At 58.0% G+C, this 26,033-nt stretch overlaps 1 protein-coding gene and 2 long non-coding RNA genes across 5 annotated transcripts in view; 1 reads left to right on the plus strand and 2 right to left on the minus strand.

Annotated features, from left to right (window-relative positions):
- Dhrs3 (dehydrogenase/reductase 3) overlaps positions 1–25,085 on the minus strand; it is a 32,176-nt gene extending 7,091 nt beyond the window's left edge. Inside the window, exons 1-5 of one of the 3 annotated variants that reach the window (XM_005317477.5) lie at positions 24,949–25,085; positions 24,633–24,782; positions 1,735–1,878; positions 1,034–1,153; positions 468–706 (exon numbers count right to left, since the gene is read on the minus strand). In XM_005317477.5, coding sequence (XP_005317534.1) covers positions 468–706; positions 1,034–1,153; positions 1,735–1,878; positions 24,633–24,782 — 653 coding nt within the window. In that variant the 5' untranslated portion in view covers positions 24,949–25,085. Of the gene's footprint in view, positions 1–467; positions 707–1,033; positions 1,154–1,734; positions 1,879–22,166; positions 22,285–24,632; positions 24,828–24,948 lie in introns of those variants that run through there. The other 2 variants (XM_005317476.5, XM_078025313.1) reach the window with 2 other exon arrangements.
- LOC144367873 (uncharacterized) lies at positions 17,572–21,270 on the minus strand. Its single transcript, XR_013427427.1, has 3 exons — positions 21,247–21,270; positions 20,945–21,023; positions 17,572–17,812 (listed from the first exon to the last, which is right to left on the minus strand). It is a non-coding gene; the product is annotated as an uncharacterized LOC144367873 (long non-coding RNA).
- Positions 23,292–24,936, plus strand: LOC106145310 (uncharacterized). Its single transcript, XR_001230158.4, has 3 exons — positions 23,292–23,671; positions 23,781–23,844; positions 24,723–24,936. It is a non-coding gene; the product is annotated as an uncharacterized LOC106145310 (long non-coding RNA).
- Positions 25,086–26,033: the final 948 nt, after the last annotated feature.

The following is a 26,033-nucleotide window of genomic DNA, read 5'->3' on the forward strand; positions in this document are numbered from 1 at the left end:
AAAGGTGTGCACCTTAAGCACACAACTTGGTTAACCTCACTAGTTCAGATTGCAAAGAAGGAACTTCTAAAAGCCTCTGTCTCCCCTGCTTCCTCCAGGGCAGCTACGGGTCTGCTTTCCAGCATTGCGGCTCTCAGTGTGGTCCATTCTAGAACTTCACACAAACACAAGCATGCGGGGTGTCCCCTTTTGGCTTCCTTGCTCAGCTCAAGGGACGCATAATGCCTGTCAACCCTGCTCTCTTTACCGCTGGCCTCATTCCACTGCGTGCCTTTGGCCCAGGCTGTGTACAAGCCCCGAGCTGAGCAGCAGGACCCTAATCTGCTGGAGCATCCTACCCCCCACTGATGGAGAACCCGGGTGCAGCCCAGCAGAGGAGCGGCTTCTGGGGACCCTGCAGCGCACTCTCCCTGTGCAGACGCTGGCTGGCCCAGCTCGGCGAGGAGGCCGGTCCCCTGCCCACTGACCTGACCCTCATGCCCTGGAACATCTCAGTGCTGGTGTGGAAGGGCAGTACGGTGGTGGCGCTGACGCCCGGACAGTCCAGCAGTCCCAGGGTCAGGCTCTCCATAAAGGCGAAGGCGGACGCTTTGGACGTGCAGTAGTCGATGGCGCCGGGGATGGCGGACAGTGCCAGCACGGAGTTGAGGCACACGATGTGGCCGTTCTGCAGCTCCAGCATGCGCGGCAGGAAGGCCTTGGTGGTCTGCGGGCAGACGGGGTCGGTGTGAAGCAGCCGCTGTTTCCACCAGCCCTCCTGCCCTGGCCGGGGGACACCTGCCCACCCGGGACCGCGCTACTCCAGCGGCCCAGCCCTCCTGCAGGGGAAGGGGTAGAGGCACCCTGCTGCGGGACACTGAGGTCACAGATCAGAAAGTCTAGTGACTTCCGGGGCTGGACATTCCTCTTGGTCCCGCTTTGTCCTTGGACATCCTGCTGGCCCGAGTCCTGGTCCTGGTGAGCCTATTGCCACCCCAGCTGGCCAGGCTCCCTGTCATGCCCAGGGCTGGCTCTCGGCCAGGACAGCTCTTACCCAGAACTGGCCCAAGGTGTTAATGTGCTGGGACTTGAGGAGGGCGTCATCGTCGCTGTCCATCAAGCTCTTCCCGTGGACCACAGCGGCGTTGTTGACCAGAATGGTGATGTCACCCACCTGCGGGTGGGAGGGGACACAGGGCTGTGAGGGCACAGACCAGACCCCCACCACGTGCGTGCAGCCTTGGGAAGCCACACCACCTCTCTGGCATCGGTCTTGTTGAGAAGGTGGCATTAGCGCCAGACCAGCTGTGTGCCGAGGGTTAGAAATGACTTACGGCACGCACCCTTGCTGGGACACGTCACATGGATAATAAATGAAGTTATTGGTACATAAAAGAGTTACCACTGCCACATGCAGGACACCCAACAGGGTGGTTTTTCCTCTCTGGGAGTAAACTGATACACTAGATGACTGAGGGCAGGAGAAGGATTTTCCCAGGAGGCAGTGGGGCGTTGGGCTCTCAGAGTCTTGGAGAGAAACCCACAGGTTTAAATTTCCAAGGAGACCACAGGTGACTACAGCTATTGTGCAATCATCCCCAACCCCTGCCTGTGCAACTTGGACCAGCTCCTCAGGAAAGTCCCCTAAAGTGCCCTGGACAAAGCCACTCTGCCAGGCCACGCAAGCACATCCCCTTTTCCTGGCATTACCCTGCATTCAGCTGCTCTGAGGACAGGCCCTCCCAAGCCACTGACCTTCTCCCGGACAGCTTTGGCCGTCTGGTATACCTCCTCCCGGTTGCCCACGTCACAGACGAAGTAGTGGCACTCTGTGCCCATCTGCCGGATCTCCTCCGTCGTCTCCTTCAGGCATTTCTCAGTCCGGCCCCATAGAACAATCTAGAAGAAGAGAATAAGGTGGTCATGAAACAAGCAATTATTACCATCAGAAGTCCAGTGAAATAACTTGTCTTTAAATTTCCCTCCCTGACTTCACCCCAAAATACAGTATACAAAGCAAATTAACAATATGAATTTTTAAAAGGGAAATTAGCCTATTCTTAAGTGAACCAGCAGTTCCCGAGCTTATTTATTTATTTGGTACTGGGGATTGAACTCGGAGGGACTCAACCACGGAGCCCCATCCCCAGCCCTATTTTGTATTTTATTTAGAGACAGGGTCTCACTGAGTTGCTCAGCACCTTGCTTTTGCTGAGGCTGGATTTGAACTCGAAATCCTCCTGCCTCAGCCTCCCAAGCCTGGGATTACAGGCGTGTGTCACCGGGCCCATCTCTGAGCCCATTTACGACCAATTGATAGATTACTTACTGATCTTTCTAATATACTCCTTCTAGCAGGATGCCTCCTGCCAGCCCAGTGCTGATTATCTCAGAAGCAAGAGCACAGTTTTTCTACACAATATTCCAGAATGTTCTTCCAAATCAGCTTCTCACCAGTTAGTCTAGGGCTAGGATGGATGGGGAGGCTCGGCCTCGGGGCTGCAGAGGCTGAGGGGGCCTGCCTCCCTGCTGCGGTCACACTTGGAAGGGAGGGTGGGAGAGGGACAGCCAGGTTCCAGGTGAGATGAACTGCTGCCTCACCTGGCAGGTTAGGAGCAGCTCACTTCACCAGGAGGCCGCCCCGCGGACTTAACAGCGCGTAGTTCAAGGGTTGGCGCAAGTTTAGGAATGGCTGGCCCATAAGGGCTCAGAGGAGAAGCTTGGCTTGTTCTCACCCTTGACCTGAGGGAGGGTAGCACATCTTTCCCCACGAGAGCCCAGGGTTGGAGGACTTGGAGGACGGGGAGACTAACTGCCCTAACTAAGAGTCAACTCTGGTGGCACAGAGGGCGGGAGGCCCGGGACCCCCACAAGCTCAGGATAGAACCTGGGAAAAGCAAGAGCAGGAAGCTGTTTCTTGGGGATCAGTCCAATGGGTTCCTATTTTCTTTCCTTTTTTAAAATTATCAGTGAACTTCTCTACGCAAAAATAAACCCAGTATGGAAACCCCGATGTGTGAAACCAAGAGAAATAAGTGGCATGTCCAACTCATAATATTTTCTTACTCTAAAGACGACTAAGGAGAACAACACGGCTTATGCAGGAAGACAAGCCATCCAAACCGGGGCTCACAGACGGTGGCTCCAGTCACAGTGGACCAGAACCCGACCCATCTCTCTCTTTTATATTGTTGCCGGCTGTAGTGGAAAGTCGAGTGGACAGAGCGGAGAATGACCACAGTTTATTAACTGCTTATCTTAAAACCTCAGAACTTTCATTTAGAAAAAGAATAAGCCAGGTGGGGCGAGCGGGGGCTGGCACACTCGAGGATTCTGGTGCATTGATTTTTTTTTTAAATTAGAATTTTTTAAACTTTTAAATTATTTTAAAAAAGGAAATAATAGTGTTCTCTCAACCCTAAAACAGCTCTGGGAAAGCCCAGTTTGAAAGCCCCACTCAGTCCAACCACTTTATTTCTTTTAATTGAAGACCTGAAACACAGAAACGGTTTTACAAGGGAGAAGCCTGTTGGCTGTCTCCAGGACCCCAGAAGTCCATCAAGGGCAAAGAGGCTGCAATTAGAGAGACTCCAAGGGACACTTTACTAAAAACAGCCTTGGAATGTGTTCCTCCAGGGAAGGCTGGGAGGTTTAGACCATGGAGAAGAAAAAGAATCATTTGTTCTAAGGGTGTGATTTGGTGTCGACCTCCTTCACCTCACCAGACCCCCACATCCCTGTCATCCAGGGTTCCTTCCATCCTCCCTCATCACCCACCTACCACCCATTAGCTCATCCATCCGCCCATCCATCTACTCACTCATCCATCTACCCGCCCATCCAGGGATCCACTCATCCGTCCATCTGTCCATCTATCCATCCACCCACCCAGTTCTGAGTATATCAACCTGGGACTGTCTTCACCCCAGAAGCATGAACCTGGGCAGGGTGAGGAGGGCAGGGGTTTGAGGTTCCCCGGGGTCTAACCAGGAGACCTGGGGTCTGGGAACCAGGGAGCCCAGCACTGTCCACCTGGGGAGGAGACAGGGCAGGGGCAAGGGACGAAATGAAGGTCGGGCCCTGCTGTCTTCCAATGGCAGGCAAGGACAACAGTCAGGCTCCCGAGTCTTGGTGGCTCCCTCTGAGGGGCTGCTGAGACAGAGGTTGCCCCCGTGGGCTGGGAGCCCCGAAGAACTCAGTGCTGTCTTACTCATTTTATATCCCCGCGTCCAGGATGGCACGCGCTGTCTGCTGAATTCACTAATGAAAGTTAAGGGCCAAAGGTGGGACCACCTCCCAGGCCGAGAGACCACGCATCCTCCCCCGTGGAGCCATCAGGGTCCCCAATCTTCAACACAGAGGTCTGAGCGAGGGAGGACAGGGGTTTCGCTCCCCAGAACAGCCACCACGGGGCTGGGCTGCCTGGGGAGGGCGGCTAGTGCCAGCCTCCCGTGTGCTCTCGGTGCTGTGCGTGGGGGCATGCGCAGCCTTGCGCCGGGTTCCCCAGGTCCTCTGGTGGATGCACAAGGTCCTGGGGCCGGCGGACACTGTTCGTCTGCTTGTCTTAGGGGCCAGCTGCGCCTCCGTGGATGGGTGGTGTCACCTAGACTGGGTGCTAGGGAGAGCCCAGGGGAGGGCAATGAGACCCCTCCCGGGTGGAGCTGCTCCGGCTCCTCTGGTCCCCGCCTGGACCCCTCTGGGGTTCTGTCACCAGAAGCCGGCAGCTATATCTGCAGGCCTGCCCAGGTGCCCTGCCAGAGACCCCTGGGGGTGACCCGACCTGGAATGCACAAGCGTCCCTCCTAGTGCCAGGACAGGGGGCGGGGTCTGGAGGCGGGTGGGAAGGGCCGCGAGGGGCGGGCTCCCGGTGCTGGAAGCCGGTTGGTTGGCCTCCTCGGTTGGCCTCCGTTAATGAACTCGAAGGACGCAGAGGCGGGTCAAGGTCAGCGCCGGGGTTTACTCATCAACAGGGATTATAGAATCCAGGCTCTGGTGGCTCGGCACCTCGGCCTCCCTTCCCCGGGCAGAGGGCAAGCTTCGGGCCCCCTGCTCCTCCCGGGCTGGAGCGCACTCGGGAGAGGCCAGGCTGCCCTCTCCCTGCGCGGCTGCCCTCTCTGCTGGCCCAGCGCGCGGCCCCCGGGGCACCACCCAGTTGTCATTGCCCACTTTTCACAGTACTGAGGTCACCCACCCCAAGTCACACTCTGCACAGTAGGGGCAGGATTCGAACCCAGAACCTCCCCCCCCACACACACACACACGCAGATGCGTGAAGCCCCAACAGGGTAGGAGTCTGAGTTTTAAAGATTCTGCTCCCAAATCCCAGGTGTCCAGCACCCAGCCTTCACTCCCACCCGGAGGGTCCTTCTCATGCCATGTCACTCAGTGTCCATCACAACCATCCTGTGCACCCACCTGCCAGGACCACAGAGAGCCCAGGGTGGGATGGAATGGGCATGGAGCCCAGTGCTGGGATCCAACAAAGAATAGTTCCTGCTGCAGGGAGACTCTGTTCCAGTGGGCAAGACAGACGGAACAGGAAACCCTGGGCCACCAACGAGGGCAAGGGGGATAGAGAAGAAAAAAGGGAACCTCATTTAAATTGGGCATTTAGGACACAGCCATGATATATCCATCTCAGAGAGGCTGAGCTTCTTGTCTGAGACCACACAGACAAATGAGTGACAGGGCTGGGATGTGAACTGAGGTTTTGACAGGCAGCCGGACAGCAGCTCCATTCACTCTCCTGGTGGGAGAAAACTCATCTCCTTTCTCTAAAGGGTCCCGTGGGACTCAGCGCACGGGGCTGGCACCCTCTAGCATGCAGTACGTTCTCTGCTGGAATTTCCACAAGGAGAAAAGGCTGAGGAAATCATAGCACCAGCCCTCGGTGACCCTCTCCCCTCGCTGGTCAAAGGATGAGTGTCTCACAGCATGGAAGGATGCTCAGGGACTTAATGTTCAGAAAAGGGGCCAAGCATTAGGCACCTGGGGTAACCTCAGCCCCCAAAACTACCAGGCAGAGGGGCTGCATAGAGGAGCCTCAGGGCGGAAGACTGGCTGCACGTGCTTCTTTACGTTTGTCTGTATAAGGGAGAAAGCCTTAAAGAACTCGGTTATTCATGCTCTTAACAATGGAAGGTGTAGTAAAGCTTCCCATAGATCTTTTCCAAAATAGTTATGCACACACAGGTAACTCAGCGCTGTGGGGTCAACCCCTGCTTGTCCCTCAGTCCCCTACCAGTGCCTCCCGTCCACTGTGAGGTAACTGTTTGCAATTCTCTTCCTGGTTTTTTTTTCCCTGTTTTAAATGCCAAGTCATGGACTCCTATTCATCCTGCAGAACCCTGCCTGAATATCCCTCAGTTCCAGAACCTTCCTGGCTGCTCCTTCTGTTCTCCCTACAACACCACCACACAGTGTCTAATATCTTTTAAGCGCTGGCCCTGGGCCAGGCACTGTGCCAAGGACACGGATTGGTTTCTACATTAACCCTCACTACGCTGTGGGTGGGTATCCCCCCTCTTTTTTTAAGGTGAGCCTCAGACAGATGAAGTGACCTGCCCAGAGTCCTGCAGTTCCTAAAGCAGAACTCCTGGTTCTCACTGCAAAGGTGAGCCCTGCTGGCGTCCACTAAGCACAGATGTGAGGGCGCTGGCCCATTGCTGAACACCCCGCCTTCCTGACAGCTGGCAGGTTCTCGGGGGAACTGCATTCATACAGCCCCAGCACCCAGCGTGGGCCAGACGGAGGAGGTGTTCAGCTGACGTCCTGGTGGCCTTGGCCCCAGGGGCCTCTAGAAGAACCTGCTGACTGGAGGACACCAAGTGCGCTTTTCTACCCAGCTCAGCCTTCCTCTCCCGGGGGGCTCATACCAACGCCTGGACTTGGCCTTCATTCCTGGAACTCCGCTCTGGAGCACCCTCCACCATGACATGAGCTGGGTGGTCTCGGGTGACCCCCAGGAAGAACATCTGTTTATAACTGGCAGCCCCCGGAAGGGTCCAGGTCCCTGGGCCGGTCATGGGCAGACAGCTCAGGTCCCACGTGCCCTGTGTTCTGAACCTGGAGCCGTGCTCTTGGCTTCACCGAAGGAATGAAAATACCCGCCAGAGGCCCCAAGGCATGGTGGGCTGGGCTGCCATGGGCGGCCATAGATTGGAGGGCTTCTGTCTCCTCCCCTCCCAGCCACCCTGTGGCCAGGGGAGAACGGGAAAGCATGGAGCTGCTAGCCCCGGCAGAGCCTGCAGGGGGGGCTCTGAAACGCCACAGATGCATTTATGGCCTGGGTCAGCTCTGGTCTCCCCCCCTCCACACCCTGTCCAGTTCCAAAGAGAAAGCCCCCATGTCCTGAGCACAGTGACCTAGAACCTGGCTGCAGAGCCAGCGAGCCTCGGTTCAATTCTCTGTCACTTAGGAGGTACGCGAACTCAGGTGACCTGCTCAGTGCGGGTGGTTAAGGAAGCAGGGCCAGGAGGATCACAGGGGGGCCAGTGAACGCCAGCTGGTGTCACTTCCACACAGCGACAAAAGAATCTCCGCCCAGAAGATTCTTCTGCTCCCCAAACTGGTCACTGGGGCGATGGCTGCCCAAAGTCCCCCACTGGGGCTCCCTGTCCTGCCCCCCTTAGACACAGCCTGGGATGAGTGGCAGAAGCAAGAACCCTAGCCATCCCTCCCTCCCTCCCTCCCTCCCGGTCCTCCCGCCTGACTTAGAAGACTTCCTTGGTCCACAGCCACAGCCTGGGCAGGTGGGGACCAGGCTGTCGAAACCGACCACCTGCAGAGAGAGCTTTGGTGTCACTGGTGGGATTTCTTGGGGAGGAAGCACTCTCAAGCTGGGCTCTGGTGGAGCCTGGGGTTTCAGTGAGGATCCTGGGGATTGCCGGAGGTAGGGGGCTTGGTGGACGTCCTCCCGGGCCTCCCTCCCCTCCGGCCCGCCATCCAGAACAATGACACTTGAATTAGGTGTACCTGTCATTACTACAAAAACTGTGGTAATACCACTAATCAGAGTGTGAAGCCAGGCTCCCGATTCCTGCTGTCGCACCGCACTCTTCCCTTGGGATGAACCCCTACCTCTCACCCCTGGCCAGGACTGGCCTGTCACGTGGGCACATCCAACAGGCCTGATGGCTCTTCTGCTTCCGCGAGTCCACCCACCAAGGATCGGCAGTGGCTGGGCACTGCCTCCTGACCTCTTCTTTCCAAAGTCTGCGTGCCCCAGTGTGCCCCTCTTGGGGAAGGACGGGCAGTGGAGTCCACTACGTTCTGTGAGTCTGTCAATCATCAAGGCAGTGTCCAGGGAAGGTCGCTGAACACAGAGCCCCCAGCCGGGGTCTCCTCTGCGCCAGGGGACCTTGCTAACAATAACGGCAGCAGCTACGACTCCTGTGCGGCCTCGGTTCATGACGGGGTCCCACTGCTCACCCCAGGAGGCCAGAGGCCACAAAGACACGGGGCCTCTCTGTTGGGGACTGGGCTAGATGCTCCGGGACCCTCTGATCCTGCATGTGGGGTTGCTGGACAGAGAGCCCCACCAAGCCCTGTGAGCCTGGTGCTCGCTGGCTCCGGTCCCCCTTTCGGCCTGTGGAGAACGTTTTGGTGGCTGCTGGCTCAGCTAGGGGAGAGGTCTGTTAGGAAGCTCCTCACATTAGATCAGCTGGCAGTGTGGCCGTCCCACAGGTCCTGACGCAACCCAGAGCTGGGCAGCCTTCAGCCAGCAGATGTCCAGCCTGGAACTGGCCCCACTGAGAGGCACAGAGATGACCACCAGCGCTGGCATGGCGTGGTGCTGGCTGACCCTCAGGCCCCACTGGGCACTGCTGCTGTCTCCTTCCCTGTCAGCTTAGGACAGCCGGGGGTACCCCCCTTTCTACACAAGGAAACTGAGGCACAGAGGATGACACTCCGTACCCCAGGCTCCTAGAGCTTGAAGTCCAACCTATGCTGCGTGATTCCCTTGGCCAGGATGTCACTGGAGCAAAGGGACAGCGTCTGTGTTCATTATACAGTGTCACTGAGCACACGTGTGCCCAGGGCTTGCCCTGCTGCAAGGATCCCGGGGCTCCTCAGGACCAAGGTGGGAGGACATGAGGTTGGAGCTGCTGTCCTGGTCAGCACCAGCCAGGGCTGGTGGCTGGCTGTGCACGTGTCCTTGGTCTCCACGTGAGCAGGGGGGCCTGCCAGGGCTCGAGTCTAAGGCTCACTGTGCCTACTTGGGTAACTTGAGATGCGGACCTCACCAGTGACCAGGGACTGGTATGGGAGGGTGATGTGACTTAACTTTTGGGGAAAAGTTAAGTCTTAGGTTCCAGACCCTGTGTGACCCTATTTGGAAAAAAAGGTCTGTGCGAATACAAGAGTGAAGGCTCTCGAGGTGAGTGTGCCCTGGCCTAGGGTGGGCCCGAAGACCACTGACCGGTGACCTCATAAGAAATGGAAGCGGGGCTGGGGATGTGGCTCAAGCGGTAGCGCGCTCGCCTGGCATGCGTGCGGCCTGGGTTCGATCCTCAGCACCACATACAAACAAAGATGTTGTGTCCGCCGAGAACTGAAAAATAAATATTGAAAATTCTCTCTCTCTCTCTCTCTCTCTCTCTCTCTCCTCTCTCACTCTCTCTTAAAAAAAAAAAAAAAAAAAATAAGAAATGGAAGCGTCACAGACAGGGGAGGAAGGCTGGGGACAGAGACTGGAGGGAAGCAGCCACAAGCCAAGGAACTACGGAAGCCACTAGGAGCTGGCAGGGCCCTTGGAGAGAGTGTGGCCCTGCCAATACCTTGACTTGGGGTTGCCTCTGTGGCAGCTACTGGAAATGAATACAGGTGGGTCCTGCGGTCCTCATTCGATGGAGGAATCACTAAGCCGAGGATGACGGCTCCACCTGCTGCTCTGGGTGTGGGGTCCCGGCTCTTTCTGCCCCTGAGGCCCTTCTCCACTGTCCCCACCACATCACTCTGGTCCCCTCTCCCCCTGCACCCAATCCATCAGTGACCCTGTCAGTCCAGCCTCTGAGCTACAACTCCAGCCCCAGCACTTTGATTTCTACTTGAGTGTGAAGGGCAGCCCTTGGCTAGGGTTGTCAACAGAGGAAGGACAGCCTCTGGCCCGGATTTTAGAACTAGTTCCCGCTGCTGCAGTGGAGCCTGGGATGAGGGTGGGAGCCAGGGCGGCGGTGGGGGCCAGTCGGGTGCTGGGCACCCTCAGGTGCTGGAGGAAGAGGGGCCCAAGGTGGGGGCCGCGCAGAACCAGCACGAGGCTGCCACCCCGGAGCCCCAGCCTCCTCTCCAGCGAGGGTGGGCTTTGGCAAGTCCCAGTGTCTAGGAAGAAAAGGGGCGTGGCTTAAGTCCCCAGGTCCCTTAGCTTTCAGAACACCTGGGGAAGCCCAAGGAGCGGGAGGAGGGCGGTGAGCCGGTGGCAGTCCAGGTGGCCAGGGCCACTCCCCAGGAAGAGGGCGCCAGATGGGCCTCGGCTGCCTACCCCGCCCGGGGAACACACCGTCCAATAACAAGGGGGTGATGGGGAGCCGGCCATCGGGGCTCACAGGACGCAGGGGGTGGGGGGTGGCAGGAGGGCCTCGGAGCCAGCCCCACGGGTCTGGCTGAAGGCTGCGGTCGCTCTTTTCGAAAGCGGGTCCAGGGGCGGGGCGGTGGCCCGGGAGGGGCGTGGCGTCCGGGGGCGTGGCGCGGGGGTCTGGGGCGGGGCCTGGGCCCCTGCCCAGTTGGCTGACCGGCAGCCGGTGGGAAGCGGTGGGAGGTCGAGGAGGCGGGGCGGGGTCGCGGGCGCAGATGCGGAGGGAGTGGGAGCGGTGGGTGAATGGAAGTGTCGGGCTGGGGTCCTGGATGCAGAGTTGGGGGACGGGGTGGGGACGAGTAGCGGGCTCAGGGTCCTGGGTGCAGATGGGAGGGATGGGGTGAGAGGTGAATGAGGGTTCAGATTGGGGTCCTGGGTGCAGATGGAGAGGGAGCGAGGTGGGGGGCGAAAAAGGGGCGCGGGATTGCGGGCGGGGGCAAATTGGAGGAGCCAGGGGTAGGAAAGAGGTCCCCCTCCAGCCACCCCGACCGCCGGCTCTTCCTTCCTCCGCCACCAGACCGGCGGTAAACAAACGCCGTGATGTCATGGGCGCCGCTGACCTGCGGCTGAACCCGGAGCTGCAAATGGGATGCGAGGTGCCAGCAGCCTCCGGGCCGCTCGGCCTGAGCCACACACGCGCCTCCGCGCCGGCGAGGTTAGCCCAGCTGCACACACGGACAGGATGCTGCCACCAGACGTTGCAACACGCAGCCAGTCTGCTGGCCGCCTCGTGAACCGTCCGCCGCCCTCCTCCACCGCCCCCAGGCACCCGCCCAGCTGGAGGGCCTCCCTCCTCCGAAGCATCCCAGGGGCTGGCAGCTTCCACCCCTGGCGGTCAGCCTCCCCGCTGGGGACCCCGTGCCCCGCCTCCCCAAGGGGCCTACAAACCAAGGGCTGGGCTTCTGGGGTCAGCTTTTGGTGGCTGCTTAGGGTTTCCTGGGAAGCTCAAGCCCTTTGGAGATTGGGGGCCTAATGCGCTTCAGGTATAAAGAGATGCCAAAGTGTCCCCATGGCCGCTCATGGCCCTTCTCAGGCGAGCCAGTTTTTGCGGGGGGGGGGGGGGGGGGACTCGGAGCCGGCCCTGGACTGCATTCCCTTGGCAGCGCTGCGGGCCTGGGCTGTCCCGTGGAGTGGAAAGCAGCCTGGTTGGGGCCTCAAGGAATCTGCTCTGGAGTTGATCTGCTGTGTGACTTCTGGATGAGTCACTTGGCGTCTCTGGGCTCCACCATCTCCAACTGGCCTCCCTGTGCTGGTGTGGGGAAGGTCAAAAGTGCAAGAGGACGCTCACAGGGCAGCAAGAGGGGTCAGAGGCTCAGGTGCTGGGGCCCGCGGCAGGGACAACTCAGAGCAGCTCCCAGAGGCCAAGGCAGCCTCTCTGCTCACTCACCAGCCCCCAGACTCCTTCTCTTACTGAGGGAAGTTGAGGCTTTACAGCCTGAGGGGGTGAATACTCCCCAGGACCCAAGGAATCCTTCAGGTGACCCCGGATCTTTAGCAAGCATCCCTGGAGTCCAGCGAGGGACAGCTGCACCCCAGAGCCAGTCCCCTCCTAGAGCAGATTCTAGTTCCCCTTTCCGGGAGCCATGTTTAAATCCCTGTCCCCTCTCTGGCAACCACCCCACTACAGTCCCTCTAGTGTCTCTCTGAATGCTAACAGGAGGCAGCTCTCCTGAATTCCAGACCCTGGGCAATCAGATGCCCAAAGAGAAGGAAACCATCTGCCCTCCTGGGAATGGAGGTAAGACCCTGGAGGGGAACCTGGGAGGCGTGAGGTGGGCACCCCAGGAGGTAGGGCACCCACTAGGACCCGTCACATGACGTGTGGGGCTCCTCGTTACCCAAACCATGAAGAATGGACGGGATGGTGACAGTGGAGTGTCACACCCAGGGCAGTCCCCCAGCCAGAAGCCAGCCCTGGCTCTCACGGAGGGCGGTCAGTAGCAACTCGCCACAGGACCTCTTGCCAGGCATGAGCCCCCCAACCCCGCCACACTGGCCACGGCTACTCCAGGAGGCAAGATACACAATGCATCCGTGGTGGACCGCCGAGGGGCAGCGAGTGAGAAGTGGCTGGGGACGTGGCTCAGCGGTGGAACCCTCTGCCTCCCAAGAGGGGGACACTGGGTGGGAGCCTCAGCCCCACATAAAAATAAATAAATACAATGTATTTTTTAAAAGAAAGTTAGATCAAGGTTTAGAAAAAAAAACAAAGTCGCTGGCAGACTTTGCTTCTAAAGCTCCCAAGTCCCATCATGCTTCACCTTCATTTCGACTCCAAACATTCGGGGCAAGACCTTGAGGCCGCTCCCTGGGTCTCTGCATGCCCCTGCTGTGACCGTCCCTGGGTTTGGTTGGGGGTCTGCCCCAGACCTGGCCGGGCCCTTCCTGTGCCTGCCCAGCTGACTTCCATTTCTAAACTCAGAACATCTGAACCGCGAAGCTGACCTGGGCCCAGGCTCTGGAAGCTAAGTGCTCTGCCGGAGGACAGTCAGCCTGCGGCCGCGCTGCCCCCCTGGCCCAGCACCTCTGGAGCTGCTAGCTGTGGTGCTGTATTGGAAAAGGAAACTGGAGTGACTCAGCCAGCGCGGCCTTCACACCCCAACATGAAACGCCGGGTCACGGAGCTGGTGCGCCCAGAGCACACGGGGCAGGCAGGTCCCACAGAGATCTTAGCTAATGAGGTGTAATTTACGGACCAGCCTCCAAGGACAAGCCTTGAGTTTCCTGCAGGCTGGGCCCAGGTAAGTAGCCCATAGGCTACTAATTAGGCATCAGTTTAATCTCCGTGAGGACAAAGGTCAACTGCATGGAGTTGATCCTGCTTGGGGTCACACTGTCAGGCTGGGGACCTGGACCTGGAGGTCTTTGGGGACTCAGAGGAAGTGGACATTGTGGCAGGAAACGGCTGGGACGGATGCTGGCAGCAAGCCTGTGGGCCCTGCTCAGCGGCCAGGCAAGGCCGGGCTTCTCCGCACCAGCCAGGAAGTGAACTCCAGGCCACTCCAGCCTCCAGGGTCAGAGTTCCCTTGGAAAGGCAGGGTCCCCTGGCCCTCCACTCACCGGGTCCAGTCAGGCATGGCGGAGAGGCCTCCAACGGCTCCCTAAGGTACTCACCATCAAGTCCACTCCACCCGCCAACACCCAGCTCCAGCGGTCTGCCCTCCCCGCCCTCCGCTTCTCCCCGGCTCTGTGGGGTCTTTGTGACCTAGGACAGTGCCCTGAAGGCTCAAGTCTAGCCTGCCCGAGCTCTCTGGGCTGTGCTGTCTTCTCTCCCGTGGAGGCGCTGCCCACTCAGCGGGGGGCCGAGTAACGTCCCCTCTTTCCATTTTCTTCTCCAAGGCTGAGCCCTCCCTGGGGTCATTCTACATCGCCGGCCCCTCCTCAGTGGGAACGGTGACATCGTCCCTCCCCTGGCCCTCTGTGCGGCCCCTCTGTGATCAGCAGGTGTGTCAGGGCAGACGCAACCAACATTTCCCATCAACCATCTCAGGAAACCACCTTAAGGCCTCTGGGAGGTCAGGACTGGCACTGCCACTTCGTAGACAAGAAAACACAGCCCCTGCCACCCCGCTAGCTGTCCCGCCCTGGTTCCCAGACCTGTGAATATGGTCACTTATATGGGAAAGGGAAATGAGGGCAGATGGGACGCCACGTGCTGACCTGCTGACTTCAAGACAGATTATTCTGGTGTCTCCAAGGGGACCAGAGCCATCATGAGGGGCACCGCACACGGACAGGGGGCGGGGGAGGTGACTAAGGAACAAGGCCTACGATGCGACCTTCCTGAACCTAAAGGTGGAGGCAGAGGCATGGCCAGGGGCTGCAGGTGGCCTCTAGAAGCTGCGAAGGACAAGAGATGTCCCCAAAGCCTCCGGAAGGAGCACAGCCCTGGTTTTCAGCCCAGCGAGACCAGGTAGTACTTCTGACCTCCGGAACTCCAAGCGGGTCAGGGGGTGTGGTGTGACGCCACTGGCTCAGGGTCTTTTGCTAGAGCAACAGAGAAAGCTCACTCCAGGGACTCTCCAGGCCAGAGCCTGGGTCTCTCCATGATGTGGCTGACCTGTCAGCATCACTTGGAACAAACACAGGAGCAGGGACAGAAGTTCCCTGGATTAGACAAGGAGTGAAGGGGAGGGGGCTGGGACTGGGAGGAGTGGAATGAGCGGACAGCACTTCCTGTGTTCATACAGGAACCCAACAACCTGCGTGACCCACTTCCCGCACACCCATAATGACGGGAGTTACCCTCCCTGTCTGTGTAACAGCTCGACTGCCGCGTGTGTCTAAGAGAACAGCAGCAACAAGCCACCTGCCTTCCAGAAATGCCCGGGGCACTCGAGGAAATCGCAGGAGAGGGGTTGGGTTGCCTGTCAAACGCGATCCCAGTCTCACCCTGGTGGCCCGAGCTCCTACTGGGAACTCCAGATACGCCATCTCACTTACTCCTCTCTGGGAAATGAAGAAACTGAGGCTCAGAGAAGTCCAGGAACTTGGCCAGAGCCCTGCGGCCAGGGAACGGAAGGGCTGGCGTGTGGACGCTGCAGGGCCTGACCCCTGAGCTCGAAGCCCATCCACCACGCCATGCTGGCCCCTTGGAAAGAAAAATGTCCCCAAGACCAGGGTGCTGGGCCTGCCAGCCACACACGGCACCTGAAAGGCCCCTGCCCTCTGCTGCGTGCTGCAGGGAAGTGGCTCCGCCAGTCCATCTGTGTGGGTGTGGAGCCAGGGAACACTGGGTGTGTCTGGCAGGACCCCTGCCACATGAAGGTCACTCACACGGCCCCAGTGCTGCGTGCTGACCGCCTCTGGGCTTGTGAGAGGGGTCCCAGTGGGCAGGGCTGACCTGCAGACCCCCCACCAGAAGGCGGCCTCAGCTCTGCTCTGCTCACCTGCCTGTGGCTGCAGGGGAGGGAGAGCTGGCCTCTCAAAAAATGTCGCTTGGAACTGTGACCTGGCAAAGGACCTTTCCCCACTCTTGTACCCCAGTGGCCTTAAACCTTCTAGGAAAGTCCCCAGAGGCAGTCTGTCGAGGACCTGCTGGGCCACTTTGCGCTGCACGTTTTAGCTCGGAACCACACACCTCCTGAAGACAGCGCTGTTCCAGCTCAACCCTGAGAGTCCATTCCATCCCCGTGGCTTGGGGTCAGCAAGTGACCTCATGAGGTCTGCGGGGCTGGACGGACAGGGCCGCTGTACAGGCAGGCGGGTCTCCGGCACTTTCTGCTGGGGATGATTGAAAGCTGGCGGCGGTCCTTCCACAAGGAGGGACACTGGGCACCTGCACCTGGATCCCATGTTCCTGGTCACAGCATCCGATTTCCCCAGCAGAAGGCCACATCCCACTCTTAAAACTCCACAGCGTGACTGGGGACCGTCCACCTCTAGCTCAGAGATGGGCCTGTGACCATGGCCACCGATGAATAGAATAACACCATCTCTGGCGACTGGCTGAGGCTCACCCACTCTCTGCCCCTTCCAGAGCCACTGTACAGAGGACACCTGTCTGTCCACGTGACTGGGGGTGGGGGGACGTAGGAGTCTGCCTAGAGGTGGAGCACTTCACGATACTGTTTGAGCCCCTGGAGCCAGGACCTCTGGTTCAAGAGTCCATGGGCCAATCTGGAGAACGCCCCAGACCTGCGGGTGCGGGGGCAGGGGCTGGGCAAGTGACCCAGCCAGACTCCCTGGCTGCCGAGGCCATATCTGCACAGACTTGCTAGGAGTTATTGGTGCCATCTCTTCAGTCTCAACTGGTCTCTTCTGAGCTGTGACTTTAAGTAACCAATCCTCAGAGTCTTAACCAGAAGAAGACAGTAACGGTGCCTGCCTTGGAAGATTATGCCTAGAAGGGTCCCTGGCACATAGTAGGTGCTCAGTAAGCACGAGTTCTACCAGCTCTGATGGGTTGGACATGCATTCATTCACGCAAGAAGCATTTATTAAGTGCCTGCTGTGGACCAGACACAGTGCTAGGTGCACTGTGTCTACCTGGTGGGTGAGAGGAAGGTGGCCCCTGCCGCCTTCGGTCTTATAATCTGTTGGAGAAATGACAAACCACGGTGGGTTGCTATGGTAACCCCTAACTCTGGCCTCACCCCACAGCCCTGGCCAGTGGAGCTACTTGGACACAGAGATGGAGGTGACTAAGGCGCTGTGTAGGGGAAGCTGGGTGGTGAGGGCTTGAGCAGCCAGCAACCCAGTGAAGGTCCAGCCTCCACCCTGCCTCTCCAGCCCCGGCTCCTGGGCCACAGGACCAGTTCCTGTCAATAAGCAAAGTGCTCACGGTCACCAGTCATGGCCACAGGGTTTGAGGGCCCAAATGGGAGGAGAGAGGCCGGGCTCTAGCCTCCCACAGAAGGGGCCAAAGGCTAAGATCCCCAGAGGGCTTCTGTGGGCGGAATCCTCTCCTTGCTGGGTGATCCCAGGATCAGGGTGAGACAGGCCAGTGGGTCCTTGGTGCCTGGCAGAGCTCTCTGCAAAAGGTGCAGAGCTGGGGCAGTGGGAGGGGGCACCACCACCCCCAGAGCTGCCACCGCCCCCTCCAGCGACGAGGCTTCTAGAAGTCATCTCCCTAAATGTTTCTGATGAGGGAGCCAAGGTCCAGAGGCGGTCACCTGCCCAAGGTCACACAGCTGGTCCCTGGGAAGGCTCCTAAGATCTATGGGGTCTTTCCCAGGAGCCTGGGCTGCCCTAGGCAATGCCTGAGGGCTCTGGGTGGGTGACCCAGCCTTCAGGACACCTTGACCGTGTGACACTGCTGTGGGGACAGCCTTGGCTGTGGGGTCACACTCTCCCAGGGCTGGGTCTTCTCTTTAAAGCAATATTGTCCCCACCCCACAAATGCACACAAAAAGTCGACATGGATTCTAAGCTACAAGATAGACAGGAACTCTGGCGTGGTGGCACATGCCTGTGATCCCAGCGTCCTGGGAGGCTGAGGCAGGGAGACCGCAGGTTCCAGGCCAGCCTCAGCAATTTCGCAGGACCTTGTCCAAAATAAAATTCAAAAGGACCAGGAGTGTGGCTCTGGGTTTAATCCCCATTACCCCACCTACCCCCCCTCAAAAAAAAGCCAGAAGTGAAGCTGACGTCGTTCAGTGGAGGTAGGGCCCTCAGATTCCACCTGCGGCTCTGGAATCCAGAGTGGAAACTTGGTCTTGGACCCTCAGCGGGTGTTGAGGACGGTCTGGGGCCCGCTGGAGCTCGGGTGTTGGCAGAAGTGGGTCTCATGGGCGGGTGACAATGATGACACACACCTCCCTAGAAAGATGAGTCAGTGTGGACCAAGTGACCATGTCCTTCATCGATCGATCGATCGACTGCTTTTCTAGTTCCTTCTCTCTAAAGGCCTCTGAAAAAGGGGGGCTCAAGGTCACACTTCTCAAAACAGTGCTTAGCCCCAATGGCCTTTGTCAGGCTGACCACTGTGGGCCTTCAGCACGAAGTCACCAATCTCTGCTGTCCACTCTGAGCTCGGCTGTGGCTTCTGAGTCCCAGGACACCAGAGCCTGTCCTGGCACGCGGTCTGCTCTGGGCCTGCGTCTCTGCCCGCAGGACTTGGGTGGATTTGGACGGAATCTGGGCTGAGCCTGCTCAACCTGTGTCTAGGACAGGTGGGGGGGGAGGACAGGACTCGTGAAAAGTACAAAAGTGTCGCTGTCATTCTTCTGGGGTCAGAGTTCTTCAGATCCTGGAGGGGCTCTACAACCAGCAAAAGATGAGGGCTTCCTGCTTCCCCCTCGGTGCCCACCTCCTTCAAGAAGTCTTTTAGGACCCCCTTCCTGCACAGCGACCTCTCCCTGTCTGTACATCAGAGCATTCAGGTCACTTCTGAGGGCTCCTGGTCACCTGGGGTTTGGTTGGAGGGCCTCCCCCTCGTCCCCCCACAGGGGTCCTGGCATCTTTAAGGTGATAAGCTAGTTGTCAAAAGAAAGAAATTCAACTGTGCTGCTCTCCTATCAGCTGACCCTTTCAAATAAACCCTGGTAGCTGCTGGTGACCTTAATCCTCTGGCCAGCATCCCATTCATTGTATGCAAATACTGCCACTGGGCGCCCTGAGGAATATTTGTGTAAACACGGATTTAACTGCATCCCTGCCTGCGTCCTGTTGACTCAAGTACTGCTTATCAAACTTCTCTCCAGAGCCCTTTGTGTACCAGGCTCCAGGATTTAATAGTTTGTCTCTTGACCTCTCCATAACCCTGAAAGAGGCAGGCTGGGCCAGGCGGAGATTATCCGTCCCCATGGGGAAAGCTCTGGTTCTGAGGCCAGGAATCCTGGGTCCAGAGTCAGCCTCCAGCCAAGCTCGGCGCTAGAGGGGCCTGCTGCTCCTGCCTCTCAGAGAGGAGGCCAGCCAGGCCTGCCCAGGTCAGGAGGACCAAGCCATCCTGCAGAGCCCTGCATGTCACCCCTCTCGTATATGTTGTGACAGCCACACATCGCCACAGCCATGTCCAGGATCATGATCATCGCCAGCCACGCACACGACCACAGTTGTGTGGCCCACCCCAGCCTCAGGACACCAACTTTTGGGGGCTGCAGGGGTGCAAGTCAGGTGCAGGATGTGAGCGTGCCCACCTGGCCCCGCTTCCTCCCACCTGTCATTTCCAGCACCTTGGAAAACGCGGATCAAGGGGGACAGACAGTGTGGACCTGGCAAGGTCACGCGGAGAAGGGTCATCTTCCCTTCATTTTTAAGTTTTGTTTGGTGGACGCTGGTGTCCGTTCCTCCTTCTGCCCCCTACCCACTTCTGTCCTGGTTACTGTCTCAGATGTCACTCTGGGGATGATGACTCATGGAATCTGAGGAGTGCAGGGGATTCGCGAGGTCATCCAGAACCTAAGAGCGGCCTCCAAAGGCAGGGCCAGGTCTACATTGCTGAGTTCCCCTCCAGAACCTTCTGGAACAGGCCCCAGGCCTCCCCCATACTGGAAGGCAGCTGATGTCATCTCCCATGGAGTTGCCACCCAGCTCAAGTGGTGGCTTCCAGTCCGCATCCTCCTGGGCCCGCCCCCTGGACACCTTCAATTGCCCAGGGACACTCTCAAAGTTCGAACGACACTAAGTCAAAGGCCCAAAAGCTCTTTGACCAAACACAACTGAAATACACGGTTTCACCCGCTGCACGACACAGTGGGTTTTAGGGTACTTTCAGGGGAGTTAAGCTTCATTGCCACTAAAAGACCCCTCCCAAAGCAACGAGAGCTTTTGAACCTGGGGATGGGCATTACTCCAGGAGTGCCAAGGGCCACAGGGAGAGGACTCGGTTTCCGTGGTTCCCTGTGGCATCTCCAAGGCCAAGTTTGCTAAATCAATGGATGAAGTGACATGTCACAAGCCCTCAGAGCTGGGTTACCCTGCAGTGGATCGTCACTGCTCACCCAGCTTCCAACAAGAACAGACCAGGACCCTGCAGAGGGCAGGGCAACCCAGCAGACACCCCGCTCCAGGCCTGGTGCCCACGGCTCTCGGGGCCACCCGCACCCCCACTCAGCGGCTTTGACCAGGAAGATTCTGGAGGAGCCTTCGGCTCTTCTACAATCCCAGTGCGATAACAAGAGCACAGCCCTGAGCTCAAAGAAGGAGATGAAGCCACGCTGTCGTGAGGTTCCCGGGAGCCACAGAAACCCAGCTGCCCGGTCCAACCCCCCATCTGCTTCCCCACTCCACCAGACAGGCGCTCCTGCGAAGGCTGGGGTGACACTCCTGGGTGAGACTCCTGTGAAGGCTGGGGTGACGTCACTGCTCCACTCCTGCACAGACTTCCAACTGCACTCAAAGTCAAAGCCAAAGCCAGTCCTGGTCTGCGGGACCCACAGCTCTGACCATCAGCCACCGGTTCCGCCCTTCCTGCCTCCCCCTCAGCCCTTACCCCTGCTCCAGCCATGCTGGCTGCTTTGAGGTCCCCAATACCCGGCATCCGCCCTTCTCTGAGGCTTTGCTCCTTCCTCTGCCCAAAATGCCCCTTTCCTGGGACCTTTCCTCAATGTCCCTGGCTCAGTGTAACCTTCTGGGCCTCCATTCTAGCCCATCTCTGACCTCCTTCCCACATTTGCCTTCTCCTTGGCGTTGACTGCAAATGAATGTACTAAAATACTACACTCAAAACTGTGTAGTATTTGATGGTGGTGCTAAGGCCTTCGGGATGTCCTGGGTAGAAGGGACCCCTCCTCACAAACTTAGCTGGGGTCATTCTCCCAAAGTGGTGACTTCAAACAAATAAGATGGAAATGGAGCAGAGAAATCTGAATTTAGCGGGCTCGTATCTGAATCGTCAGAAAGGCCCTGTGCAGCCAGCGACAAATGCACTTAGTCTAGGGAAAAAAAAAAAAAATAGAAGAACTTGAAGTCCAAACAGGAATCACAGAGAGCGGGGCGCGGTACACACACCTGTAATCCCAGCGACTCGAGGCTGAGGCAGGAGGATCTTGAGGTCAAAGCCAGCCCCAGCAACTTAGTGAGACTCTGTCTAAAAGATAAAAAGAGCTGGGATGTGGCTCAGTGGTTAATTGTCCCTGAGTTCAATACCTGGTACAAAAAAAGAACAGGAAAAGAAAAAAAAAAAAAAAAAAAACAACCAGGAAACTCGAATACGCCGGCCAGGGAGCCAGGGCCCCCTCAATTTCATGGGCACTGCAGGATGAAAATATTCTACAAGAATTGAAATAAATCACTGGCAGGCAGACAGCTACCTGGTGGCTGCTGAGAGGACTTGGAAGTGGCTGTGGGTGTCCCACGGAGTGGGGGCACCGAGTCTTTTCCAGCCCAGAGCTGCTTCTTTTTCACTTAGTGGGATCTGATGACGGCAGGAAAGGCTGAGATAACCTGGGACAAGGACAGACATCCTTCCCCAAGTCCCCTATTGTCAGTAAGCCACCCGCCCGGTTTGTGGTAATTTTGTTAGAGAGGCCGCAGGAAACCTGCACATGCGCTTGTGCGCGTGCACACACACACACACACACACACACACACACAGTCTTGGGCTTCTGCTGTAAGCCCTGTCTCCCCCTTTTGCTCATCTCTGCTGCACCCCCAGAGGCCCTGGGCTGGGCCAACACTCGCCAGACCCTGTGGACAGGCTTGGGAGTGGAGTCTCTTGGGGACTGTCAAGGGCATGAGGGGCCTGGGCAGCCTCCGGGCGAGGAGTGGGAAGGACAAGGGGCTTGCAGAATGGGGGAGCATTCCTGAAGGACGAGTTCTGGGCCCAGACACAGGGCTGCAGGCCACGCACTGCGAATGCAGATATGAGGGTTTTCACCCACCTCCCAAACAGGCCCTGGAGTCCCCAGCCTGGCACTGGGCCCACACAGAGTGCCCCTCAGCCACAGGCCCAGGGCTGTCATCAGCCACCTGCCTGACACTGGACCAAAGGCTGGAAAAGCCACAGTAGCCACAGACAGTCCACAGCCCCTTCCATTCCTCCTCCCAGGAGCGCCTGCTAAAACCATGTCAAGTCAAAGACCGTGGGGACTGGTCAGGGACAGTGGGTGGGTCTGAGCTTTGTGAAAGCTTTGTTGAATTCCAGGAGGGCACAGAAAATTAAAAAGAGGTGCAGCAGGAAGGACCTAGCAAGTGCCTTCCCCTTGGAGACCCTAATGGCCCAGTCTCCTACCTCTGGATAATCCTCTTGGGGGTGAGGGTTGCTGTTTTCCCGCTTAGGAACTTTGGAACTCTGAAGCGTCTGTGTTCCTTTAAGAAAATCCTCTTTTGGATCAGCTTTGCAGCCTGGGACTCTCTACCACTCACAAATGTCACCAAATCACTTCACTCAAGGCCATTATGGAAACTGGGTTGTCACCCCCCTCTTCCTGGACAGGTCAGCTGTTTGGAGGGGCACTGATACGCCTCCTTTCTTTCCCCTTTGGGGACCTCTCTCCTCCAGATTCACTCCCACCAGAACCCAGGCAGGGAGGGCTCTCAGGGAAAGCCACCTGCCCATCAGCAACGCAGGCCAAAGTGCCAGCCCTGCCCAGTGCTCCTGGGCGAGCCTCAAGCTCACTATTCACACCTGTCCCCAGCCCACTCAGCTGTTTCTCTTGTAAATTCCCAACTCCCACAACACTTGGTCCTTTGTCCCCAAGGCCATCGAACCTCGAAACACTCCTGGCCCTGGGGATTGTCCCAAAGTCCACTCACTGGCCCCAGATGCACTCTGGCAAGAAGCTGGAATTCCAAATTGCCCACCATGACAGCAAGCGGAAGGCTCATTAGAAAGCAGCCCCAGTAATGGGTCAGATCATTATGAGCTGCAGGGAGCCCTCGTGGTCATCCTGCCAGGTCCATGACTGACCCTAGTGTGAATGGCACTGGGAAGTTGCAGGGCCCTGTGGGTCCGGTTTGGGTGAGCCTGCTACCAATTTAAGACACATTTGCAATTGGCCCCAGGCTTATTTCCTGGAAGAGGGAGTCCCTTTCCAAGGCAGGTGGGGCCGTGGCTTCCAGTGCATGAACTGGCGGGCCCCACCTGCACGTTATACCCCCTCCCATGCCATGGCCTTCCTTCATGTAGGATTGTTTATAGTCAGTCAAGTTTTTCCAGGTTGACCAAGAACTCCCCAAGCCTACAGCAGTCAGTTACAAGCCTCAGGACTTGGGCCAGCTGGAAGATTCAGAAGCCTCTGTGGGTTTCGGACAGCTAAGGAATGACAATCACACACAATTGTCCCAAACAATCCCCTCCCCAGTCTGCCCTCCCACGGATCCCCGCTCCGCCAGGGGCTCAGGCAGGAGCCCTGCCCTGGGGCATCCAGGGAAGGAAGTGAAACTGCTGAGAGCAACCCTTCCTTCCTCTTACTCGCACGTCCAAGGGTTAAAAACACTTCCCAACTCTCCTTCCAACGGCAAGGTCAAGCAGCTGTCCAAGCCACCCAAGGAGAAGAGGGAGTCGTGGACAGCTGGCCCCCCCCTAGCTTGGTGGTGACAGGCCCTGCCAGCCCGGCTAAGGAAGAGTTAATCGGCAATCAGCTTTGGCCGATAGTTCAGACTCCGAAGTTCAGTCCCAGTCCCAGCCACCCCGGAGGGATTGTAAATCTCAGGGCAGTATTTAACAAAACAAAAGCAACCTGGAATTACATGCAGGTTCGGTTTTCTACAGTACACATTTACTTAATCCCCAAGGTATGTGGCTCCGTGTCAGATCAGCTGGCTTTGCTGGCCCTCCCGACCCCTGGTTCACAACAGTTTAAGTTTCAAACTAATTCCCTGTTTTCGCTCTTCCTCTTCACAGGGCTGGCTGGAGATGGCCTGGCCTGCCGGCCTCAAATCCCTCTCTCGATTGCTCTTGTCACTGGGTGAGTCAGCTCAGCTGAGTTGGGACTGGGGTGACAGCGGCTCACCCTCCCCACTTCTGCAGCACCAGGTCTCCAAAAACTGAAACAGGAGGTGCTGGGACCCCCAAAATATTAAAGGCAGTGCCCAGCGAGCAGGACCCTCCCCTCGGTGCCACCTCCCCAAGGCTGTGTTGGGGGAGGGGGCAGGGTCGAAGGTGAGAACAAGGGCTCTTTATCAGCTGCTGGTTACCCCCTCCTCCTCTGTCCTAATTTCCACCTGGGCCTTCTAGTGTCTGTGCTGCCAAGACCCTCTCCTTCCATTACAAGCCCAAACCAAGTACCCCCCCCCCAGTGTCGTTAGAGCTGCAGTCCAGTCCGCCAGGTTGGGGCTGGGAAGGGGGTTGCCAAGGAAAACACCGAGCCAACTAGCAGGCGGCTCCCCGCTCTACCAGGGAGCGCGCACACCCTGAACTCAGCGGGTGGTGGCACTAGGGGGGAAGGCAAAGGGGGATCACAACACGTGGATAATGGGTGGGTCTCCTAAGTTTCGGGATGGGGGCAAACAGCCAGCCACCGATCCCCCAGGAGCCGAAGAGCTCGGGACCTGCCAAAATAGACAGTCTGGTGCCGGGAAATCCACAAGGTGAAACCGAGGAGCTCAGCGCTTGCGTGAGGCGCAGGGGAGTGGGGTGGCCAGAGACACTCAGCTCCCGGGCGAGGGATCGGGCGGCCGCAGCAGGTGGGGGCACCCCGCGCCAAGGGCCCCTGGCCCTCAGCGCCCACTCCCGGGAGTCGCGGTGCCCACGTACCTTTCTGACGCCGCGCTCTGCAAACTCGCGAGCCAGCTGGCGCCCAATGCCTCTCCCGCCGCCGGTGATGAGGACGTTCTCCCGCGACAGGTCCCGCAGCTTGGCGGGCAGCACCAGTCCGACGGCTGCTTTCGCCACTAGATAGATCATCTGCAGAGGGAACACCACCAAGGCGCCCAGCCATTTCCACACCATCCTCCGCGCCGCGGAGCCGGGCAGGGGGCGAAACTCCCCGGACTGAACAAAACAGGAATTAAAAAAGAAAACACCCCAAAACAATAATAAATAAACCGAATAAAAAAGAGAGGCGTCCCACCTGGTCACTCTTGAAATGACCTTTCCACAAATGCAAAGCACCGGCTGAGAAAAGTTGGTGGTGGGGGGGACTTAAAAAAAAAAAAAAAGGATGAATCCTCGGGAGGAGAAAAAGCGTCTTATAAGGTTGGGACCGTGGAGGGGTGGAGGGGAAGCCGGAGGTGGGAAGTTCTAACAAGAAGTTTCTTGCCCTAGCAGCCGTGCCGGCTGGGGAATTCTCAGGTAATGTTTACAGACTGACAGAGGAGTTTAGGCAGGGAAAGAAAAAAAAAAAAAAAAAGGCACCAACCACCCGCGCGCACCCTGCCACAGTCCCGCGGTTTCAAAGTGCAAGATTAAAAAAAAAAAAAAAAAAAAAAAAGCTGTTTCCAAATTGTAGCGCGCCCCCTTCTCCAGGAAAAAAAAAAAGTGGGGGAAAAGTGCTTGGAGCTCCCAATTTCAGCCCGCGAAAGTCTCCCGACTCATTGCTATTCTTGGGCTCAGGAAATTGCTTAAACGCGATCTGATTGCCAGCAACGTGCAGGAGAAGTGGGGGGTCCGGGTGTCAGTTTCTTTACGTGCAGGGCTCGCCCTCGCGCGCGCTCGCTCGCTCTCTCCGGCTCCCTCCCTGTCTTCCAGCAGAGGCTGGGAGTTGCCGCTCAATCCGGTTCCCTCTCTCTTCCTTTTAGATTTATTGCCTTCTTTTTGTCCTTTCCAACTTGGAGAGGGCCCGGGCGTGGAGCGCGCGTGGATCGGATGAGTGGATCGTCTGCGCGGCGTTATTCATTCGCTCCTGGGGCAGCTGCGGCGCGGAGCAAGAGGGCGGCCCTCCCCACCCCCCATTTTTTTTTTAATACCCCATTAAGTCTGATTGACAGTTAAAGTTGTTCCGAGGCTTCACTACCGTTCCTCTGAGTGGCTGCAGCGACCTCCCCTCCCCCTGCGCCGTCGCGGGGCGCGCGCCTGGGCGCGCACACGGGCTCGCTGCGACTCGCTCACTCCTGGGACCGGCTCCTGTCTCTGCAAGCCGGGACTTGCCGCCGGTGTCCCTGAGGGCTCGCAGCTGGAACTCGAACACGCTGGAACCGACTCCAGCGAGCCGGCTCC

The sequence above is a fragment of the Ictidomys tridecemlineatus genome, chromosome 11, assembly GCF_052094955.1.
Source record: "Ictidomys tridecemlineatus isolate mIctTri1 chromosome 11, mIctTri1.hap1, whole genome shotgun sequence".
NCBI classification, from domain to species: Eukaryota; Metazoa; Chordata; class Mammalia; order Rodentia; family Sciuridae; genus Ictidomys; species Ictidomys tridecemlineatus.